Source organism: Phascolarctos cinereus, unplaced genomic scaffold (genome assembly GCF_003287225.1).
Source record: "Phascolarctos cinereus isolate Bilbo 61053 unplaced genomic scaffold, phaCin_HiC Scaffold_5;HRSCAF=322, whole genome shotgun sequence".
Taxonomy (NCBI): domain Eukaryota; kingdom Metazoa; phylum Chordata; class Mammalia; order Diprotodontia; family Phascolarctidae; genus Phascolarctos; species Phascolarctos cinereus.
This window is the reverse complement of record NW_027555958.1, coordinates 315812793-315836717: the sequence shown is the minus strand read 5'-3', so window position 1 is coordinate 315836717 and position 23925 is coordinate 315812793. Positions and strand designations below refer to the sequence as shown.

The window sequence follows — 23925 nt, the reverse complement described above, 5'->3', positions numbered from 1 at the left end:
GTAGGCACTTCTGTGTGGTGGAAATTACTAGTCAAGCCTGATCTGCATTACACATAGAGAAACTTTGTGAGACCCTAGACATGAACCAAACCTAGCTTTAAGTGATTCTTCCTGAGGCTCTGAGGTAGGGAGTAACAACCCAGAGAAAAACCAGACAAACCCAACTGCTCCTTTCTTCAGAGATCAGGCTTACCTAGGACTGAACACGACCTTTGAGAGTGAATCCAGAGCTTTGTTTTTGTTGTTCAGTCGTGTCTGATTATATGTGACCCACCGACTTTGGTCCATGCGGTTTTCTTGGAGATACTGGAGTGGTTTGCCATTTTCTTTTCCAGTGTGTCCCCATTTTACAGATGAGGAACTGAGGCAAAAAGGAATGAACTGACTTGCCCAGGGTTACACAGCTCGTAAGTGCCTGAGGACAGATTTGAACTCAGATCTTCCTGATTCCAGGACCAGTGCTCTATCTACTGCACCACCTAGCTGCCCTAATCCAGAATCAAGAGCTAGGGGCCCTTTAATGAAAAAGGGAAAGGGCAAGCATCCCAATCTCACTCCTCCCGCCCCCGTAGTGACCATTTGAATTGTTACAAATTAAATTATTTTCTAATTTTTAAAGGAGTTTTTCTGGATTAGATGTATTAGTACAATAGCATGACTTTTCTATAAAAAATTATAACTTAAAGATACTTTACATATCTAGTGTTTAACACAGTGACTGGCAAATAGTAGATGTTTAATAAATACTGATTGATTGACATTTGAAAGTTTCTATAAATATGTACTATATGCTACTTGTAAAAACAGAGTAGGAAATAAGAAAATATTTTTAAATTTTGGACTAATTTGGCTATATTATATAGCTGTAGCCAAAAGCACCATATGCATTTTTTAAGAATAAAATTCCAGTGTATGGTTCTGATTTATTTATTTTACAATTAGAGATAATCTTTCTATTTCTTTATACATACTTTCCAATACTGAGGAATTAAATAACCCTTTAAAAAGCAATTTTTTTGGGGGGGTGTGAGGCAATTGGGGTTAAGTAACTTGCCCAGAGTGACACAGCTAGTGAGCATTATGTGTCTGAGGCCAGATTTGAACTCAGGTCCACTGTGCTGCCTAGCTGCCCCTAAAAAACAATTTCTAACCCAAAATATTTCTTCTTCTAAGGCTACAGAAAGAGTACTGGATTTATATTTATTTTTTATTTTCAAAGATGATAAACATCTAAAGAATTTTGTTTCATAGAACTCACCAAATACAAATAGCTTGTGTCAAACTGACTCCATTGTGGGTAGAATACATGTATGTATATATTCAATAAAATTTTCCAAAAATCAAGCAACACAATTTATAACTTCCAGCAAAGCAGATGCATAATAATGGAAAAATAAACCATAAGAAAACATAACTGCAAAAATACTTGTCTCCTATACTTAACAAACAAAATGAACATTTAAAAATAAATGTATTTATTAGTCATTTCTTGGCCAATATTTCAAATTAAATGAAAAGAGATCTTACATTTAATACATAAGAAAATGTAGAAGTACTTAACAGACCACACAATAAATTATTTTTTTCTCTTTTCCAACCTTTAAAACATGGAATGGTTGACAACATGCCAGAGTTTCTCTTTACAATCAGGAACCATATGTTTCAGGTAGAAGCAACAAGGTTAGAGTCAAGGAGAAAAAAGAATATTATTCTATTACCTATTGTTATTCTATAATCTATTCCAAATGATATCAAATAAAAATCTTGTACAAAACAAACAAGAAGAAATATTAATCAACTTTGTGCACATCCACACAAGTATGTATGTTTGTGTATATGTGTGTATATATATGAAATTCCAGTTATATATGTACATATGTATATACACACATATATATACATATACATATATGTATATACACAGTATAAAGTATGTACATATAAACACACATACACACATACACACACACTGAAATTTTCCTGATAGGGGTTAGGGAGAGAGAAAGGAAAACAATTCCAAAAAAAGAGAACTTAAAATGGACTTATTAAAAATTAGATTAATTATTTTTCTCTTCTTACCCTTTTAATATTTTAAGATGCAAAAGGGTTAAATAGTATCTTTTAGCACTACATTAATCTTGCTGCAGTAAAAAATAAGGTGGTACTTCCTCTTAAGTTTATATAACTAAATTAAAGATAGCATCAAACTAAGAGTTTAAAAACTAAAATGCTCACTTTTTCCACTGTATCTTTTATTTTCATTTACCATGGGTTTAAAGTTTAACCACAGTTGGTTTTCTTCAGTGACTATGATATGTGAATGAGACTATTCAGATATGTTACATAGGAAGTGAAGCTAGAAATTTCATGAGTTAAGACTACTGCTTTACTGAGTTTGTACTAGCCAAAGAAAATAAAGATTCATTTGATGAATTTCAAGTCTCTGCCAATGTATGGAATACTCATTAAAGAAAAAAAGCAGAAATTAACTACATTTCTTAGAAAGTTAAATTAATTCCCATTCCCTCCAATTACTTCTATAATCCTCAAAATGGTACTCTAGCTGAGGCATACAAATAAATAAAAAGCAATTCAAAGATCAATAAAAGCATACCTAAACCCTTAAAGCTTTAGGTTAGGAAAAAAAAGTTTTCAAAGTTTACTGACCAAATTTTCAGTATTTTTAAAGTTGAAAACATAATTTGAAATCTGGAAACTTTCCAAATAACTGCATGAAAAAAAAAAAAGTTCAGAACGGGGAACAATGCCAGAACTTGAAAACATAATGCTATTCAGTTAATAGATGCCTAAAGCTGTGTTTTCCATTCTGTCCAAAACTAATCTTGAAATCGATTTAACTAGTTCACTTTCAATATTAATTATTGAAGTAGCCAAAGGCAGCTATTTCCCAATTCTAATCCCAAATGCAGTTGTCATTTATTCAAATAAAATGCCTTTTGGAAAGAAAGAAGCACTTTGGGGAAGGAGTGGACTTTTTTTAATTAAGTAAAAAGAACAGAGAAATATTTTGGTACAATTAGTCTGCAATCTGTATTAATTTCACATATTCAGTATCTAGTCTTTTGCAAGTCTCTAAACTGCATACTGATCAGTAATCAGCCATAGATTAATTTATCATAAAAATTATAATATAATAATGTCAAAGATCATTAACCCCATAATCAGACTAATATGTTGTAACATTTTTAATCACTTTCATTGCATAATCATGATTATTTTACTTAATATAGTGTACAATGGCAGAAAGTAAAGCTAGCACTTCAGAACTATAATTTCATTATGTCATATTGGGTATTTTAAAATTCCAGTTATGGCATTCCCCCCTCTCACCCACCAAAAATAGGAGAACACAATGTCTGATGTTAAAATCAAAACTGTCCTTGACCAACAAAAGAAAAGGAGGAAGCAATGAGAAAAATGTTTTTAGCTTCTGCTACCACAGACCTCTATAAAGAGCCTGAAGATCAATTCAAAATGTAAGCACTTTCCCAGAGTAAGAAAAATAGAGGAGTACAAGTGAACATTTAGAAAGTACCCTTGAGGTTGTAGTCTTATGCTAAATCAACTAATTAAAAATCACATTGTAAGAGTCCATTAAATATTCCATTATGAAGTTAGTATGTTTTTATATACCTAAGGGCATAAATCAAAATCAACCCAACCATGAAGCTGAATTCTTCTCTTTTCTCTGGGCTGAGAGACATTTTATTTAGCAAAGCCATGTCAAGTTGTGAATTTTTCAGGTTTTCTTAAAATTGTACTTTATTGTATAAGTTTTCTACAATGAATATCAAAAGAAAAAGAAGCTATGTGTGGTATGACAAGTCATGGTAAAGGGTGATTGATACATAGACTCTATGAATAAATTACTGCAGGTATCAGTCTTCTTAGGATTAAATGTCCAGATATATGCAAGCAAAGTACCAGATCAAATTAAGTATTTTCTGACAAGTATTATAAACAATGAGGTATGAATAGAGTTGAAGGAGTAGGGATAAAAATACTGACTCTAACTCCACAATATTGACTTCACCTTGCAGTAGTCTCTTATTTGGTCTTTACTCCAATCTCTTCCCTCTTTAATCTACTGTTGACTCAAATGTTAAATTGATGCTACTAAAACACAGTGCTCCCCCCAAAAAAATTGTCACTGGCTTCCTATTGCTTCTAGATACAATACAAAAACCTGAACCTCATATGTTAAGAAGTTGGTGGTGGTTCCTATACCACCACTGCCTCAGTTGATATAATCATAGAAAGTGGTAGATAACAAAGGTAATGAAATATTAATACACTAACAATGTTTAAAGATATTCCTTTATGAAATGTGAAAAAGTTTTCAGATTGAACTGGAGGGGAAATGGCATTTAGCTGGCTAAAGATTGGCCATACCTCTGGAGTCCTTTAAAAAGCTAAGCCCAATGAACCCTAGAGATAATTAAATATTTGAGGTGCAGTTAAGGATGGAAAACTATTTTGTGGAGGGTAACCCTACTATAGGAAATTAGGAAGGCGGGACTCTTCCCCACCTTCTTTTCTTGGGCATGGCATCTTACAGGAACCATTTGACCAATAGGGGACACCACATCCAGGAGAAAGCAAAGAGGCAGACAGACACAGACAGAGAGTCTGAGGCAAGAAGCAGCTTCAAGGATTGTGACCTGTGGCAGTGCAAAAAAAAGCCAACTATGGATTCAAAAGAAAACTAATTCTGAAGGTCGGGGTTAAACCATAACAAAGGAATAAGTCCAAACAACTCAGTGAAGATATCACACCCAGGAGGGAAAAGTATGAAGCAACCATAAGAGGAGAAATGACAGCCTGGTCCTGCAGTACAAAAGGCATGAGTTGCAATGACCACATATATTCCTTATTTGTGTACATACTTTAAGTTTGTGGTCACTCTTCCCAGGGACACTACAAGTATTTATGAGAGAATTCACTCCTGGTTTGGATGAGGGAGAATGTTTTATAGATGAAGTCCTTACTATGCCATTTAAGTAAATGAATTTGCTTTGAACTAATTGTACCTACTTAGATTAAAGGTAAATTCATTAGTAGAGGCTTGTGGACTACAGTTTTAGGAGTATAGATCCACAGGGTGCCCTAGATGTGAGATTATTCATCTCCCCTTGAGACCCAACCTGTAAACCTGTGAATACTGAGGTGAGGAAGTATCCCCCTAACTAGATACTGGACGAGCATTTAAACCTCTCTCCAATTTGGCTCCCATTTCTTTCTTTTCCATTCTTATTTCACATTACTCTCCACACACTCTCTAATCCAGTCAAATCAGACTACTAGGTATTCTCATATATGACATTCCATCTCTCTCCTCTCTGCCTCTGTATAAATGGCCTCCCATATCTGTAATGCAGTCCCTCCTTACCTCTACTTCACAGAATCTGTAGTTTCCTTTGAAGCACAGCTCAGGTGTTATCTCCTTCATGAAACCTTTCCTGGTTCTCCCCCCTCCCCATCCCCAACCCCCTCCCTGGCCACTCCCACTCCTCCCAGTTACTAGCACTGTCTGTATCTTGAAATTATTTCACATTATTTTGAATATACTTTGTAATTAATTATTTGTGTACATGTTGTAGAACTCTCCTTCCTTCCCCCAAATGAAATGTTAAAACCCTTGGAGGAAAAACCTCTTTTTTTGTCTTTGAATCCTCACCGCTAACATAGAGTCTTGTATAAGGTAGGCATTTTATGTTTGTTGTCTTTAACTGAAATCATTTGCCTTCTCTAAGCCTCAGTTTCATCATCTGTAAAATGAGAGACTTGGGCTGCATAATCTCTAAGTTTCTTTGCAGCTCTGAAGTTTTATAAGTTTCTGAATGCTTTTTTTCTCTTGCTTCCTCCCATCTCAGGTTCTAGCAGGGAGAACGAATATACTGAGTGATCTTAGTTTTCAGTCTGAAAAATCAGACTACTTTGCCACAGAGATAAAAATCCAAACAGTATTAGTTCAGTTTGTTATTATTCTGAAAGATAAAATAAACACCATATAACTCTTGACTGCAGTGCCAGCCCCTGTGAATAGGATTTTAAAATGAAGTTCTGTGAGGTAGAAATTGAAGGTCTTTTTCTAAGCATGGAATTTTAGATTAATGTGCATGGTCAAAATGCCCTCATTCTATACTCCCATTCAACAGTGGATTATACACACACACACACACACACACACACACACACACGTATGTATATATGTATGTATATATACCCACATGTATGTAAGTATACACAGTATGTGTGTATATATGTGTATACAGATGTGTATATAGATATATAATCTCCATTTCTGAGGCACTGATGGCATATTTAGATGCAGCATGGAAATAGTGACTTGGGTGGAAGGGTGAAAGTCAGACTTAGAGTGAGGAGACCTGTGTTCAAAGTCCTGCCTCTGACATAAACTGGCCAAGTCAGTTGACCTTTCAATGCTCTAAAAAAAAAAATCTTTAAGATTCTAAGGTTCATACAGTAGCATATCTGAACTTGTAGAAGGAATTTCCACACTAGGAATTCTTCACACTGAAGGAATCACAAGTATGGAGATATGTGTTGGAAAAATAGAAACATCAAGAAAATAGAAGGAATGATATATGTGAAATGCAGATGTAATATAGTAATTTTTTATCCCTTATTGAGTCATTAATACAGTCATACCTTAAACTTAGTTTCTTTCAAAATATAGTACAACATACATTACATATTCATTTCAATAAGCAATAATTAATATTTTCATGCCATTTTTGTGTCCACCTCCTCCCTGAAGCAGACCATCTGGAGCTGCTTAAGGCTGCCAGGCTGTTGGGATTTCTCTGTCTCCCTCTTGGGAAGTCCAACCCAAACTAAATGAATAACTGTTTGAAGAGCAACCTGTGTGAAAATGTGACACGTAGTATTAAAAAAGACTTGAGAACATTGATTTTTCTAGGTTATAGCAGAGTGAAATAGTTCCCCAGCATAGTAAAAGAAAATCAGGTGCATAGTACTGAACAATGTAACCTATAAATGTGTAACCTCATATTCACATCTACTATAGTATAATATGTTATATCACCAGTTAGAAATCCCTTTTCTCAAACCATTGTAAATGTAAATGTAAATGTAAAACCATATCACTTCTACTTTTTTTTTTTGGCTAGGCAATGGGGTTAAGTAACTTACCCAGGGTCACACAGCTAGTAAGTATCAAGTGTCTGAGGCTGCATTTGAACTCAGGTCCTCCTGACTCCAAGGCTGGAGTTCTATCCATTGCGCCACCTAGCTGCCCCCCCTCACTTTCACTTTTCAAAAGGGAGAATTTGTTTTTACCAACTTCAGGAATGGGAATTATATAAGCTATGTAAGGCATAGGAGAAGGAAATGGCAAACCACTCCAATATCTTTGCCAAGAAAACCCCATGGACAGTATGGATGATCCATGGGGTTACAAAGAATGGGATACAACTGAATGACTGAACAAGAAGAAGATATAGAAGAGACAGCACAGCATAGTGGGTAGAGAGCAAGGAAGTGCTGGGTTCAAATTTCTCCTCTGACACATAATGGCTATGTGACACTGGAAAATCACTTACCCTCTTAATGCTTTTAGTCTACCCTGCGAGACCAAAAGTTGCAGAAAAGGTACTGACCTGCATTGATAGAGAGAATTTTCACATCTGGGAGTTTTTTATACCAATAAAATCAGAGGTCCAGTCCCTGTCTCCTAATACATACTATGTTCTTAAAATATTTAATTGAATCTTTAAGTGGACATTTGAGTAGATGTTCAATTACAGGGAGAAATACAGTACAATCTATTTCAGTATGTGCATGTGGAACTTTCAAATCACCGGAATAGTTCATGCTATGGAGGATAAGAGTCTAATAACTATGTTTTTAGCAAAATACTTCAGGGTAGATGATACTTCAGAACATGTATTTCACTAAGCTTACCAATGGCTCTTGAAATGATTTGAGCTGAACATGCAAGAGATTAAATAAACAAAAAAAGCCTAATCAAATGAAAAAAATAAAATAATCTAAAATCAAGGTCCTGTCCTACTCCCCAAGTAATTTTTGCCCAGGAAATTGATTATTCTTTCAAAATGTTTTTTTCTCATTCAGTTTTAAGGAATCTCTAGATGATGTATCTATTTCTAATTTTGAACCCTGAGGCTAACCTCCAAGTCATTCCTAGATACTACCTTGAGCTTTTTTTTTTAAGTTGCTAATTATGACTCAGTGGAATTTAATTTTGTCCAGTAGAATGCTGATCTTCATCTTAATAGCTGACTATGTAATTGTTAATCTGAAGCTAGGCAGGGGGCCTAAGCTTAAAAGCTAGCAAGATAAAGACTTTATATGTAATATTTACAGTTCCTTTCCCAAAATTATCTTGGACAAATCAGTGAAATGGGAGGGGGGAGAGAGGAGGATTGGGGAGTGAGGGTGGGAGATATTATACAATAAGATTCTATGATTTCTTTAAAAAATAGAATTTCAACCAATGTGTATGTAAAACATTGCAAAAAGGGATAAGATTTGTTGTTGTTCCTTTTGGAAGGAGTTTCTGGCCTATTTATAAAGCATATATAAATATTTTGAGAATGTTAACATGTCAGATGAGGGAAACAATGATTTATATTGTCCCTGTTCTGTTAGGATTAACAACCCTCACCCTTCTTATAATGGGTAGAAAATGTTAACACACAAGTAACTTCATATAAATATTTTAACATTGACAAGTATCTTTCATCTATTTTTAAGATATGCTCGATATTTCCAAAAGCAACAGAGCAGATAGATTTTGGAGATATTTCTGAAAGAGTTCCTTATAATAAGGGATTTTCTACCTATTTCTAGCACTTCATATTTTTCCCCCAGCTTTATTTCAAAGTCTGTTTTATGGCATTTAGAAATATTTCCAAATGTTTCAGACAGAAACTTGAAACAGGATTTTCAGCTAGAGTCTCAAGAAACAAATACTGGGGCCATTTGTATATCATTTCCTTTGTCACTAGGGAATCTGCATGTACTGATTCTCATTTAAGAAGCTTTATTTTCATTTGCAACTACCAAATAAAAAGTCTGAGATGTGTAAATTACAAGAAAAATAGCTATCAATTCCTATGTCGTGGAATTTATACAGACATACCTCATACCAATCAAACCAGCCATTTTATTGTACTGCCAAATAAAAACAGAACATTACTAGAAAAATAGCATGACAACATGAAGCCCTCTTTTAAAGTAAAATTATGTTTGTCAAAAATTAATTTTCATGCTAGTTTTTTCTTCAAACTAAAATTTTCATTACCAGGTAAGGGATCAATCTGTTGTTTGAATGGCTTTTCTAGATGAAATGCTTAATGCATTTTGATTCAACACATTGGAATTACCTCTCTCTTTTCCATCTGAAAAATATGCATTCACTTATTACCTACTTTTTCTTAAGAAGAAATAATTTATGGAATGACAATATTCTGTGGCAATAAAATTAGCTTGTACTAATGGCATTTTTTTTGGACTTTCTGTAGTATTTTGAATGTGTCTCTTTCTTTAATATGTCAGCAAGTGCACTTACAAAGACAACGATTAACTGTCAGGACTCAGAGAATATTCTGACTGTGAGACACTATTATTGCATTCCTTCAGTTCTCTCAGTTTAGTAGATATTTCCATTTTAAAAATAGGTCTTCAGTACCTTTGCAAAAAGACAGTTTTGCAAAAAGTCAATGAAACCTAGAAAGGGTGTAATATTAACAGTAATCCATCCCTACCTGTCTTCCAACTTACTTTTTCCCCTTAAGAATCCTTTATTTTGACACTAAGAAGGACTCTAAGCAAGTAGTTACGTGCTGCTGTATGTGCATGTAAAAAGAGTTTTAAATTTCCTGATCCTTCCTATTCTGCTCTTTGGGAAATCCCAGAGACAAAATTCAGTTTAATTACAGTAGGTTCTGTGGTAGTATACTTTTTGGGAACCAGAGTAACACCTTGCATTATAATTATCGACTAAATAGCAAAAGCTCCTAGGTTTACAAATGTTTTCACAAGTTCATTTGTCTCCTCCTGTGGCATCAATTAAAAACATCCATTTTAAAAGAAATTCCATTGTAACACATTTCTATATGGAGCCATAACAAGAGAACTCTAAAGTGGAATGCCAGACAGTCTTGGAAACTGATCTTTAGATTTCTGAATTTTAGTGCAGAGTACTAAACCTTAGTACTTTCTCCACTCCTCACCCCCTAATTCCAATGAAAAGTGCTAGAGTGTGCCAGGATGTCTTCAATTTGACTAACCTGATTTTCTGTTTTAATCAGTTACAAAACTATCCCCCACTACCACCCCCAAAATCATCCCCTAACCTTGTCTTTCAATTTGGAACTGACTTCCTTTTCTTTCTTTCTCTTTTAAACAACTTCCCTCTCATCACATTTTAATTTAAACTATTAGTAACTGAAGTTAGAGGGACAGCTTGGTGTCAGGAAAACCTGGGTTCAAGTTTGTCTTTTACACATATTGGTTGTGTGACCTGGGCTATAGTGTCTTAGTACTCTACATAACTCTAATGGCAAAGCAGTTGCTGATGGAGAGGATTTCCTCACCCAGGATACTGAAATCACCAAGCCTGACCAAAATAAAAAGCTGTGAAGTTGCCCAATTTGATTGAGATTCCACCACTGCATGAAGTCTTCTAAAAGGCTTTCTCATTTTTTTACGCACTAACCAGCACCACCTCGAGAGGAAATCCAGTCTCCAGGCATTCCTGTGCTCTTTAGAAGCCATTCTCATCTTTGTTACCGTTGCCATTACACAGGAGGCATCTCCCAGCCCCTCGAAGGAGAGAACAGTCACCACTCTCCCATGGCTGTATAGATGGGGGTGGAGTGAGAAGAGAACCCAGGAGACTTGGAAGAGCGGACCAGGAAGGAGGGAGGAACTCGGGCTGCAAGGGCAAGCATAGAATGAAGACAGAGAAAGTGGGCGATGAGGGAAAGAGAACTGGGAACATGGGAAGAGATGCCTGAGAGAGGGGGGCAAGGATAGGATGGAGACTTAGAGAGCAGGCCAGGGAGGAAATAGGTACCCAGGAACAGGGGCATGCCTAGGATGGAGATGAGAACAGCTGGCCAGGGAGGAAGGAGGTACCTTGGAGCTGAGAGGATAGAATGGAGACTTGGAGAGCAGGCTAGAGAGGATGGAGGTACCCAGGAATGGGGGGTAAGCACAGAATGGAGATAGGGCAGCCAACAAGGGAGGAAAGAGGTACCCAGAAGCCAGAGGGAAGCATAATATAGGGCTGGCCAAGGAGGAAGGAGGTATCTTAGAGCTGAGAGCAGTAGGCTGGAGACTTGGAGATCGGGCAAGGAGGAAGGAGGTAGCCTAGAGCAGGGGGCGAGCCTGGGATGAAGACTTTGGAGGGCTGGACGAAGAGGAAGGAAACACCCCGGAGCAGGGGGCGAGTGTGTGATGGAGCCTTGGAGAGCCGGCCAAGGAAGGAGGAACAAGGGAGCAGAGAGAAAGCGATGAGAGAAAGTAAAAGGGCTGCGGGATGGACCGTGCAAGAAGGGGCAGCTGAGGTCACGAGAATGGGTTGGGGAGGAAAACGGAGGCTGGGCCCCAGCGGGGGGCGCGAGGGCTGCGGCAGGGTGGGCGGGTGCTAGTGCGGGAGTTAGCGGCTGGGGCGGGGAACCGGGGCAGTGCTTCTCTCTCCCCCCCTCCCGCCTTCTCTTCTCCCTCCCTATCCTTCCCTATCCCTCCCCCACCTCCAACCCAGAGGCCGTCCCGGCTACTTAACTATTTGTAGAGCTGCTGCAGGCACAGGTCCAGGCTCTCGCCCTCCACCTCCTCCGGGGGTGATGCGCTCCGAGAGCGGCCGCGGCAGCGGGGGCAGGGGCGGCGGCGGCGGCGGCTGCTGCTGCGGCGGGGGAGGGGGCCCGGTCTGCTGCCCCGGGCCCGGGCTGGCCTCGTCGGCCACCCCCTCCTCCGTGCCCTCCCCGTCCCCGTCCTCGTCCTCGGCGGCTACCGCCTCGTCCTCCTCCTCCTCTTCCTCCCCGGGCTCTGGCACCCGCACCGCAGCCGTCGCCACCGCCTCGTCCTCCACCTCCTCCCGAGTCCCCTCGGCCGCCGCCGCCGGCTCAGGCTCGGGCTCGGGCTCGGGCTCGGACTCCGGCTCGGGCTCCGGTTCGGGCTCGCCACCGCCGCACGGTCCGCGGAACTCGCCCAGGAAGAGCTCGAGGAAGCGCCGGTAAGTTTTCTCCTCGGGACTGCAGCCGGCCATCATCGCTGCTCATGCCCCGGCGCGCGCCGGGCAGGAGCGGGGAGGGCGGGAGAGCCCAGGGAGGGGCGGGGGGACTGCCCTCGAGCCTCTTCTCGGTTCCCCCAAGGGCGGTGAGAGACCGCACCGGCACGAGCGATCAGCACTAGGGTTGCCTGGAGAGGGCTCCCGCAGGCGTGCGCGCCGCCGAGTACGGACGTGCGCGACCCGGGGGCGGGGGCAGAGGCAGAGCGCGTCCCCCTTCCCTCCCTCTCCCCTCCGCTCCTCTCCTCCCCCTTCTCTTTCCTCCGCTCCCGGGAGAGAAAGTTGGTTCAGAACGCGCGCCCCCGGCTACGACCAAGACCATCCCCATCAAGCAGCGGCCCTCCCTCCAGCCCCCGGAGAGCTGGGCCCACGCCGCCTTGGAGACCGTAGCCATGGCAACCTGCTTTAATTAAGAATCTCCGGGTCCCTCCTGCCGGGTCCGCAGAGTCTTCAGGACCCAGCACGCTCCTGTCCCTCCGCCACCCCCGCCTCTACTCCCCCCCTCCTGAGGATTCCCAGAGGATGTCAGCATCCTCCCCACCCTTCTTGACAGAGCGGATGCGGGTGGGCGCAGGCGACCCAGATCCACGGACACTGAGCTAGGAAGCTCCCTTCCATACCTCAGTTTCCTCGCCTGTAGAATGGAGTTAAATCGAGACAAGTCTTCCACCCGCTTGTCATTTTATAACGCGAAGGAAGCTGCTTTTGAGAGAATTGCTAGAGGCTTGTTAAACATGCACTAAAGGTGTTGGTTCAGAGCATATGCATGTTACAGATTATTCCACAATTGTTCTTCCTCTTCCTCCCCCCGCCCCACTCCTGACTGGAACTCGGAAGAGCTTTTCCACCCAAACTACACACAAACCATTGGTATGCTATAGGTCAAACCTTGTCAGGGAAAGAAGAAGAAAACAAAACAAAACAAAACTCTGCACTGTTCTACATGTGGATGGGGGTTAAGCACGCAAAATGCAACGCCTTCCCGCTTCCAGCTGACCCTATATAGTAGCTCAAAGCTTGGGCCCTTGGGGATTGGCAGAACTCCTGGCTGATTCTAGCTGGCCTTGTGTGCCAAATTCGGGGCTGAAAGATTATTCTGCTTTGAGATGAGAAAGAAATCCTCTCATTGGCTGCTGATCAGGAAAAACCATGACTCAGTGGACCTTTAAAAAGGAAATTACTATTCCTGTCTCTCTTCTCTTTTCAAGTAGCAGATTGTGTCGGTACTGTTACCCGAGGCTTCCCCTGAGGCTTAGGAGGAAAAGCAGTTTATCCCATCCACATCCTGGTTGCCTTTTGGCAGTAAGCACACGGCAGCTAAAGCCCATGTTCTACCTATATTTCTGATCCCGGACTTGGGGCTGCTCCTTCAGTGTTCATTCTTTCCTGCTCTTCAGTGAAAGAATAATTGATCCTGAGATGTATGTGTCCAGGCTTAGAGATCACCTCGTGAGACTGATAGGTTCATTAGTCCTCCTTCGTTCAGAGCTGACTCCTGGCAAGGGCAAGAGTCTTGGGCAACTACTCCAGAACTCTGTGAGTAGACGAGCACCAAGATGAGCCCAAGTCCAGAAGACTTTTACCAGGGTGGGGAGGGACAGTGAAGAGTGAAGGTGAAATGTAAAATGCCTATTCAGGTGTCCCACAAAATGCCTTAGGTTTAGATGAGGTTCAAATATCAGCCACAGGAGAGAGAATGCCAGAAGTTGTTAATGCCACTCTTCTAAATTTGTTTCTGTCCAGTGCGCACTTGCGTTTAGCATTACTTTTGTGTATAAGAAATATATAACTGTTCCATATTTGATTCATATTGTACACAGAGTACCTTTCTACTTACCACCACCCACCCCCTTTCTGTCAAGACAGAGTCAAAAACTAAGTTTTAAATAAATTATCTGGATGATGCTGGGGTGGGGGGTATGGAAAGCTGAAGAGTGTGAGAAAATGTATTCCCTCTCAGTAGTGGTCAGGATTCCCCTCACAGTACTGAACCTCCTCCAGCTGTGTGAGGGCAGGGGATCCATTGATAAGGTCCTCCCAGTGGAGAAGGAGTAGAAGATTGCCTCAGCCTCTCTGGACCAGCATGGCTTCTTATTGTTAGATGTGTGACAGACATATAATCTGTAACATTATGCTGCTTTGCTTTCCTTCGGGTTTCTAAACATGTGGTAGCACAATCACTAAGATGTAGATCCACTGTAACATATAGCTGAACAATAAGGCAACATCTTATTTATCCTCTACCACGAGAAACACATCCTCACAAACTACCCATAAGGCCAATTCTATTGGCTGCTGCCTGGCCTTAGGTCTGTTAATTAATTGGATTTGAAGTCTGAGGTAACTTTTCCAGTCAGTGGCAAGAGAGATACTCCTCTGGCCAGCTGTTGTCATATAATATCCTAAATCCCTGCCCTGATACTACTATTTTCAGATCAAGTGGTTTTGGCCCTAATGTACAATATTATGGCATCATGTAAAATAAAGATTTCTATTCGTAGTCCTAGCCTAAGGAGATTAAATACTACCTGACAGGGAATGTTGAGTACTGTACATGAATCCCTCACATTTATTTTGTTCTCAAAGGTAAAACCCAATAAATAAGACGGCTGCCAGACAGCCTAAATGTATTTATATATGTTTTCTATAAAACACCAACAGTGTAGAGCAGCTTCACTGTTTGATGCCAAGAAAGTCTTTAAACTCCTCAGCTCTCTTTGTTATTCAACCCACCTGTTCGTTTCTGTTTCAGGATACCTTCTGTAAAGATTAAAGAAAGTTTTTGCTGAAAGCATAAATGACCACAATATTTAGCTCCTTGTGACTGGCTAATGTCTCTCAGGTTTTCTTTCACACTTTGACTTTTAAAAATTCAAGATTGCACAGCTGTCAAATGTAACAATATCAAGCTACCACTCCCTGCTTCTCAATTGAGTTACTCTGTCTAGATCACATTTATTTGTGACATTAATTTATGACTCAACTAGCATATCAAAGAGAAGTGATATATGTTGGGAAAACATTATTACTAACAGTGATAGAAAGTGAAAGAAAAAGCTCACACCTACATGTTACAATGTTAATGGTACCATAAATGAGAGAAGTGCTTGCTTTTTATCTGAGAGAGATATACAGTACTCTTAAATAGAATCCCTTCAGGGAGGATCAATAAGGATTCCACGGAGTCCACTTAAAATAGAGCAGCTTTGCCATTATTGGCTGTTAATAGTAGTGTTGGGATCATGGAGTCCCAGTGCAGAAAACTTCACTACTGTAAGAAAATGTCTCACCTCTTTTATATTGTGTTGCCTCACATCCCCAGATACCTCACCTTTTTTTTTTAACCCTTTAAGCCTTCATGTTTCTCTCTTCTTTTTCTTTCTTTACTTCAACATTTCCAGGATCACTAATTCCATCTATGGTAATACTTCCTCCACCACTGCAAATCTCAATACCGTGTAGGACTTAGTTATTGGCCTTGAAAAGTTGCTATGGCCCAAAATTAATCACTTTGTGGCAAACCCAGCTCTCTAAATTTTAGCAGTGGTTTCTGACATTTGAAAGCCAAAGAATACGAGGAATCAAAGTTAGAGAAATATAATTACAAGGTGTTTTTTTCTTCACTAATGTCCAATGCCTCATTGTATCATGAAGGTGATCCTGGATGTTGGTAAACATCTCAAATTCAATATATCCAAAACAGAAAGTATTATCATTCTCCCCTTTCCCCTCTCCCCTCCCGTCCCATCCCAATTCCACCCCACTAATCTTCCTAACTTTCCTGTTTCTATTGAGGGCACCACATTCCTTCCAAACCCTCCATTTTGTAACCTAGGTATCATCCTTGACACCACTCTCTCTTACCCCCTCCCACCTCATATCCAATTAGTTGTCAATTCTAGCTCCATTACATCTCTTCCATCTATTCCCTTGTCTCTGCTCACACAGATGCCATCCTAGTTCAGGTCTTCATCACCTCTTGCCTAGACTATTACAGCAGCCTCCTATTTGATCTTCCTGCCTCTAGCCTCTTTTCTCTCCAATTCATTCCCTACAACAGCTGCCAAACTGATACGCCTAAAGCATAGACCTGACTGTATCACTTCCCATTTCAAAAAGTTTCACTTGTTCCCTATTGACTCTGGGATAAAGTTCAAAGTCTTGTATCTCATGTTTAAAGCCTATCATAATTTAGCTCCAACTGCTCTTTTCAGATTGCTTTCATATTACTTTCCCTTGTGCATTTTACATTCCATCCAGACAGGCCTATCTGCTGTTCCCCATACATGATATTCCATCTCCCAGTTCAATGCATGGAAAACATTCTCTCTTCAACTCCACCTGTTAAAATCTAGCTAATTTCAAGACTCAGCTCAGGTGCCACATCAGGCTTTTCCTGGTCCCTTTGGTTTTTCCAACACCTCCCAATTATTTTGCATATATTTTGCATTTATTTTTCTGTATACATATTGTTTCCAAGTATAATTTAAGTTTCTTAATAGCAGAGACTATTTGTTTTCTCTTTGTAACCCCAGTACCTAGCACATAGCAGGTGCTTAATAGATTCTTTTTGAATGAATGAACTGTAGTTCTTGACTGTTATGCCAATGAAATGCAAATAAATATTGCCAGGTCCTACCAATCACCTGGAAAGTCTCTTCATGCAGTCTCTCAATGGACTGTTTGTCTATCCTTTAAGCACCAGCCTACCTGTGCTGTGGGATCTTATCACAAGAAGCCTGACTATTTGTTATTGAACCTTTTGAGCCATGGAAACTCATTGTAGAGGGGTTGTGATCATTGGCAAAAGTGCCCACACCCACAAAACCATGCATTTGCTAAAGTGATGAAATAAACTCTAAGGAATTGGAGCATAAAAGTAATTTGTTCACCCTTTTACTTTGAGTTCTTTGAAGAAAAGACACTCAACCCAAGAACACTCAATTTTTTAAAAGAGGGGAGATTCTGCCTCAGGAACATTGAATGAAGGATTGATTATTGGTTGAAAGGTTGCTGTTGGCATAATAGAAAAATACTGGCTCTGGATACAAAGGACTTGGCCTTAAGTCCCAGCTCTGCAGCTCTTTGTGTGACCTTGTGAAATTTCACCTCTCTGGGCTTTAGGTTCCTCATCTGTAAAATGAAGGGGCTGGATAGGATTCTCTAGAAGGGCCCTTCAACCTTTAAATTCGATGTGCTTCATATCATAATGACATTAATATTTTAAGATGAAAAGTAATTATGTGGAACTCCTATAAATGTGGCATGATTATCACTACAAAGGACTGTAGCCAAATTTGGGCAGGGTCCCAGCAGTAGAATAATGGGCATCGCTCAAGAACTTGCCAACCCCACAGAGCTGGCCTTGACCACTTTCTACATTAGTCAAAGGTTGTAAGCAGAAGAAATAAACAAAAACTAGAATGGCAATTTTCACCTGAACCTTCATTTTAGGTAGCTTATTTGCCAAAGACAAGAAAAGAAGAGAAGAGAAAACTGTATTTGGGTTCCTCTATTCCCTATCCCTTTAACAAAAGCAAGCAACATTACAGAAATATTTAGGAATCATTTTTTCAAATATGGATGGTGGCACATAGGTTTCCATAACTCAACTAGAAACACCAACCTGGGAACACGAATCTGCACAATACTCTTTATGTTATGATGAAGGTTCATTTTGTTCAGTAAACTGAGTAACTTGCTGTCATAACCCATGAAGAGAATCTAGTCCCATGAAGGGCTAAGTTCCATGGATGAGTTTATTAAGGTGCAACTTACTTTCTACCCATCTCCATTCCTGATGTTGGTTTTAATATTAAACTCTTTGATACCATGTGTAATAGTGACCATCCTATGAAGCATGCATAGGGTTAGGCCTGGGCCCTCACTACTTCTATGGATGCTTGGATCCATAGTTTAACCACTATTATAAATGAAAATGTAACCCTGTTTTACAGTGCAATAATTCTGAGACTGCTCATCCCTACATGCTTTGGAGAGAAACTTAAAGAGGCTGTATATAGGTAACTGGGATTGCTTCACAGAGAGTTCTGGGGAAAAAGGTATAAGATGAGAATGAGGTATGGAGTTTAAGAAGAGAGATTCACTGTCCCTCTTGAAAGAAATGTGAGGTAGCATCCGTATATATCCAGAAAATCTATGAGAACCACTGATTATGGAGGTGCTGGCATGGGAAGATGTGACTATTGTGGTGGAGGTTGAATCTGGGTTGGGTGAGACATTCCCCCTTAGAGATTTTCTCCCTTTCCTACCATTCTTAGCCAATAGGGAAGGCATTGATTAACTGCCCTGCCCCTCCTCCACCTAAGCAGAAAGGGCTTTCCCGTTTCCTGCAGAAGGAAAATCACTAGCTTCCATATTTCAATGGTCCATGCTGATCAATTCCTCTCTCCATTGAGTATTGTGTTTGCATCCCTCTTTCTATTCTGATTCATCCCCCCCCCCATCCACCAGACTAATTTAGTGTGCTCTACCTCATGTGGATATGAACTCTTTAAGGGTGGGGATGGTATATTAACCTTTCTTTTTATATATTCAGCTCTTAGCACAGTGCCTGGCACATGGTATATGCTTAATAAATGTATGTTGACTGACTAGTCTTGGTTGTGTGATTATTTGGAAAGTGTTGGAAGTGGGCAGGTAAAGCAAGAATAAATAGCAAGTGATTTATAAAATCTGGAATAAAAGCAAGAGATACATCCAATACTCAGTAAAAAAGCCAAACTTGGGCAGCAGGACAATGGGCTTCTCCCAGGAACTCACCAATCCCATAGAGCTGGCTGTGACCACTTTCTACACAAGTCAAAGGTTGTTAACAGGAGAAAGAAAGAAAGAAAGACTAGAATAGACATTTTCATGTGAACCCTCATCCCTTGGACAACCTATAAAAATATACACATTATTTTTAAAGTTGCTCATTCACCAAGGACAAGAAAAGAGGAGAAGAAGCAGCTTTGTTTGGGTCCCTTGGTTCCCAGCCCTCCAAAAAAAACAAGCAACACTACAGAAATATTCAGGAATCATTTTTTCAAGTGTGGATGATGGCCTTTAAGTTTTTTACACCTTGTCTCTAACTAATAACATCAATTTGGGAATACAAATCTGCAAAATACTCTTTATATTGGAATGAATGTTCATTTTATTCAGTGACACAAATGCAAATTCAGAACTGATAGGCCTACTGGGATTCAAGACAAATTGGCATTGTATATGCCAGAAAAAGCAGAGAAGGATTAAAAATCATGAAATTAACAGGAATTTTAGGAATGAAATTCTATGAAAGTAATTTCCCAAAACGGTTGCAAGTTTCACATTGACATGGGTAATTAGAAGAGGCGGCATGGCATAATGGATAGAGACTTGGCCTTGGAGTCAGGAAGAGCTATGTTTAAGTTCTGCTTCTGACACATTCTAGCGGTGTGACCCTGAAGAGTCACTTAACATCTCAATGCCTCCAAACAACTTTCTAAGAGTAGGAATTGTAGAACAGGTTTTGATCTACATTAGGGAAGTGGTTTCCTCACTGGGAATTCCCTATGCAGATGAAATGACAGATTCTCTCTCTCTCTCTCTCTCTCTCTCTCTCTCTCTCTCTCTCTCTCTCTCTTCTTTTTTATCCCTTTCATCTTTCTCGTTTTTCTCTTCTCTCTCTGTCCTCTCTCTCTCATCTCCTCTTTTTCTCTCTGTCTCTTTTCCTCTCTCTCTCCCCTCTTCTTTCTCTCTTCCTGTCCCTCTCTTTCTTTCCTCTATTTCTCTCTCTCCTCTCTCCTCTTTTTTATCCCTTTCTCCCCCCTTTCTCTCTCCTCTCTTTCTCTCTCCTCTCCCTTCTCTCTCTTCTTCTGTCTCTCACTCTACATATATAATATATTTATATATGTGTGTATGTACCTATATATATTTATATTTATTTATACATAGTTTATTTGTTTACATTTGATTATCTCATTTGTTTATTTAGGTTTATTTACATTTATGTATATTTATTTTATACATGTATGTGTTTATATATTATGCATTTGTATATTTATATATGTATGCATACATACATATATATTTATAAAAATATAAAATGTAAAATAGACGTGTGCATACACATATACATAAATCATTAGTGATTTAGGGGTAATACAGCATAGAAACAAAGTAGTGAAAAGAGTATTAAACTTGAAGTAAAAATTTGGGCTTAAATCCTACCTCTCTTATTTACTAACTAAGGTCATATGACCTTAGTTAAGACCCTTCATTTGTATGGGCCTTGGTTTCCTTCTCTATAAAATAAAGATATCAGACTAGACCAGGGGTGGGGAACTTGTGGCCTCAAGGCCCCATGTGGCCCTCTAGGTCCTCAAGTGTGGCCCTTTGACTGAATCCAAACTTCATAGAACAAATCCCCTTAATAAAAGGATTTGTTCTGTAAAACTTTGACTCAGTCAAAAGGTCACACCCAAGGACCTAGAATTCGCCCCCGGGAGTATAGGCCAAATCTGACTTGCCTTCATGGTTTTTGTTTGGTTTTTTATGGCTCTTCAAGCTAAGAATGGTTTTTGGATTTTTAAATAAAATTTTACTGCATTAAAGACGTAAAAACCATTGCTAATTTGCAGGCCATAGAAGGTCATATTTGACCCTCTGGGTGTAGCTTGCTAACCTTTGGACTAGATAATCTCCGTCTCTTCCAGCTCTGAATCTAAGATCTTCTATTTAAGATGTTAATTTGATTTCAAAGCCCAACTGCATCCAGTTCATTCAATAAATGTTTATTAAGTGCTTACTATGTTCAAGACTCTGTTCCAGGCTCTGGAAATACTGGAATACTCAAGCAGATCTGTGATCTCATTGACCTGGAAGTTGTCTCCAATGATGCAGATTATGACCCATCCATTCCTGCTCATTCTCGAATTACTTGTCCATGTCTTCCTGTAAGTTTGACGTAGGTCATCCACTGAATATGCCGAAGGTTCTCACTTTCTACAAAAATCATAGATACCGATGGAGCACTGCAGCTCTCTACTTGTCATCCTTCCCTTTTACTGCAATGCAGATCTATCTTTGCTTGTCATCCTTCACTTTCACCTCATTACTAGCTCATCTTCTCTTCCTGTCACACGTTCCTTCACAATGACACCTTTTACTCCTGTTCTTCTCTGGAATCCTTCTTTGGTTATTTACATGTTACAACCTGCTCACACTTACCATGTGCTTTTCCACTGCTGTCTGTATGAAATTCATTTTTAACTCTTTGGAAACTGACGTCTTCCACGTCTTGCTGCCACAGAACTAAGTTGCTAGAATATTGGTATTAAAATGGTGGACCTTTTCTTTCATGTGAAATTTGGGATCATTAAAGTAGATTTGCAGTTTTTGGCTCACTCCTTCCCACTCTCTTCCTAACCTGTTCAATTCTGAGCCCCCAGCTCATTGTCCATATGTACTGTCTGTCCCTAGATGTATAGACTGATGGGCAAGTGATATAGGATGCCCGTCCAAATGCATGTTGAAATCTGGGCAACAGACATTTGTTATCTGGGGATATATAGACAAAATTAAGACAGTTCTTGCCCTGAAGGAGCTTATATTTTACTGGAAAGAAACAACATTTTATAATTCGAAGTATATACAAAATGCATACAAAGTAATGGTGGGGTGGAGCAGGCTACTAACAACTGGAAAGATCTGAAATGGACTCATATAGAAAGCGGTACAAACTAAAAGTGAACAATCTATGAAACAACTGCGGAAACTAATCATGTTAAAAAAATATTTTTCAGATCACAGAAAGAATTCCTCCCGGCAATATTCCCACAACATATAACTTAAAATATTTTTCATTCTCTGGATTCCACATCAGCAGAATGGTTAAAAAACAACAACAACAACAACAACACACCACATTTGCTACCATATTCATTTTTAATTCTCTCCCTTTTTCTGATTCTCTTATGGCACCAACCCAAATTCCCATTAGGTAATAGCAAGTCTCACATGCACTGCATTATGCCAGTTAAAAATAGCAAGAAATAATAGCCTGAAATGAGCTCTAATTCTTTTGTTTTATTATTTTGCTATTAATTGTAATAATCCCATGCACATATATATGTATATATATATAGCACCCTTTCATTAAGGCTCTCAAGTTATTTTCTAGACATTGTCTAGCTTACTGTCACAATAACCTTGTGAAAGTGAAGAGGGCAGGAGTCATTGGCATATTACAGCCCTATGACTAATATATAATGTATTATTTTTGTAATAGACTTCAATATATCTTTTTCATCTTTGTATCCTCCTGCAATGCCCAGAGTCATGCTCTTTTTCATAGGAGGAACTCAATAAATATTTATATAATGAAATTGAACTATGTCTATGCTTGTGACTTATAAAACTGGATTGACTGTCAAATATGAATGTCTGCTATGAATTTTCACATTACAGTAAAAAGATTTTTTTCCCAAAAAATCGAAGGTCATTAGATAATTATAAACATCTACCTAAATCAAATCACACCTTAATTTTCTTTGTTAATCTGTTTTGAATTAATGAAGGAAAGGGATCAAAATGTTAGGATTGATTGTTGTCATATTCAGCAAGTACCTATTTGTGACTCTGGGGCTGCCATTTATCAAAGCCCGGGGCTGCTGGTTTAAATTAAACCAAAAGAGTGCAACTTAATATGAAAACTATTTGCAAAGGTAAATTCTGTCTGAGTGAGTACTTAATTTTTAGTGGAATGTGGCATTGATGGAACTGAGCCATAGTGACATTTTCTTCTGGAAGGGAAGATGGAATTGATTCCATGAACCTGTAGGGTTGAAACATATGGTAATCATAGGTGGTATAATGGCCATGTTGGACAAGGACAGCAGTGTGCCATGTGGCACAGACTTTTGTCAATTACCTCGTAAGATAGCTGCAATGACATAGTGCTTTTCCTCCAGAAAGGAAATGACTTTGGCACATGCAATGGCTTATTACCTTGTGAAAAAATTGTCTGTGAATGGCATTTCTGGCACCAACATGATACCCATAGACTCCAATGATCCTGTATGCTGAAGCCTAAAAAGATTTGATGAACCTCCCTCCCCACCACTGCCATAGTACATCTAACTGGTAATATTATGAATTAATTCTGTAATATAGGTAGATCAATCATTTATTAATGTTTGCTGTATGCCAGGCACTATGTAAGACACTGCAAATACAACTATTGATGAGACAGTACCTTTCCTCAAGTTTACATTGTGATGAAGGAAGGCAACACATAGAGAAGAGCTGGAAAATGGGAGGGAAGGAAATGGCCTAGTATGGAGATGGCTTACGGAAAGATCAGTGAAAACTCACATACCGGAACCTAATATCTCAGGGGTATAGTCCAAGGATCTAATTGGGGGGACATGGGAATGATCCCTAGAGTGGAAGCATCATGGTGTGGAGATGGTCAGGAAGTCTTATTAGTATATGATTAATTGATTTTCAAATAAAAAAAGAAAACCTGGAGACTAAGCAAAACTTGGGACCTTCATAAAGAAGATTTATGTATAGTCCTTTCTTTCACTTAAAATATTGTAGCTTTGTATGTCTGGAAA

General features: G+C 39.4%; 1 protein-coding gene across 1 annotated transcript in view; it reads right to left on the bottom strand.

The window, feature by feature from the left end:
* PPM1E (protein phosphatase, Mg2+/Mn2+ dependent 1E) overlaps positions 1 to 12495 on the bottom strand; it is a 215437-nt gene extending 202942 nt beyond the window's left edge. Inside the window, 2 exon segments of the mRNA XM_020991860.2 lie at positions 11819 to 11874; positions 11876 to 12495. Coding sequence (XP_020847519.1) covers positions 11819 to 11874; positions 11876 to 12304 — 485 coding nt within the window. The 5' untranslated portion in view covers positions 12305 to 12495.
* Between the last annotated feature and the right edge of the window lie 11430 nt (positions 12496 to 23925).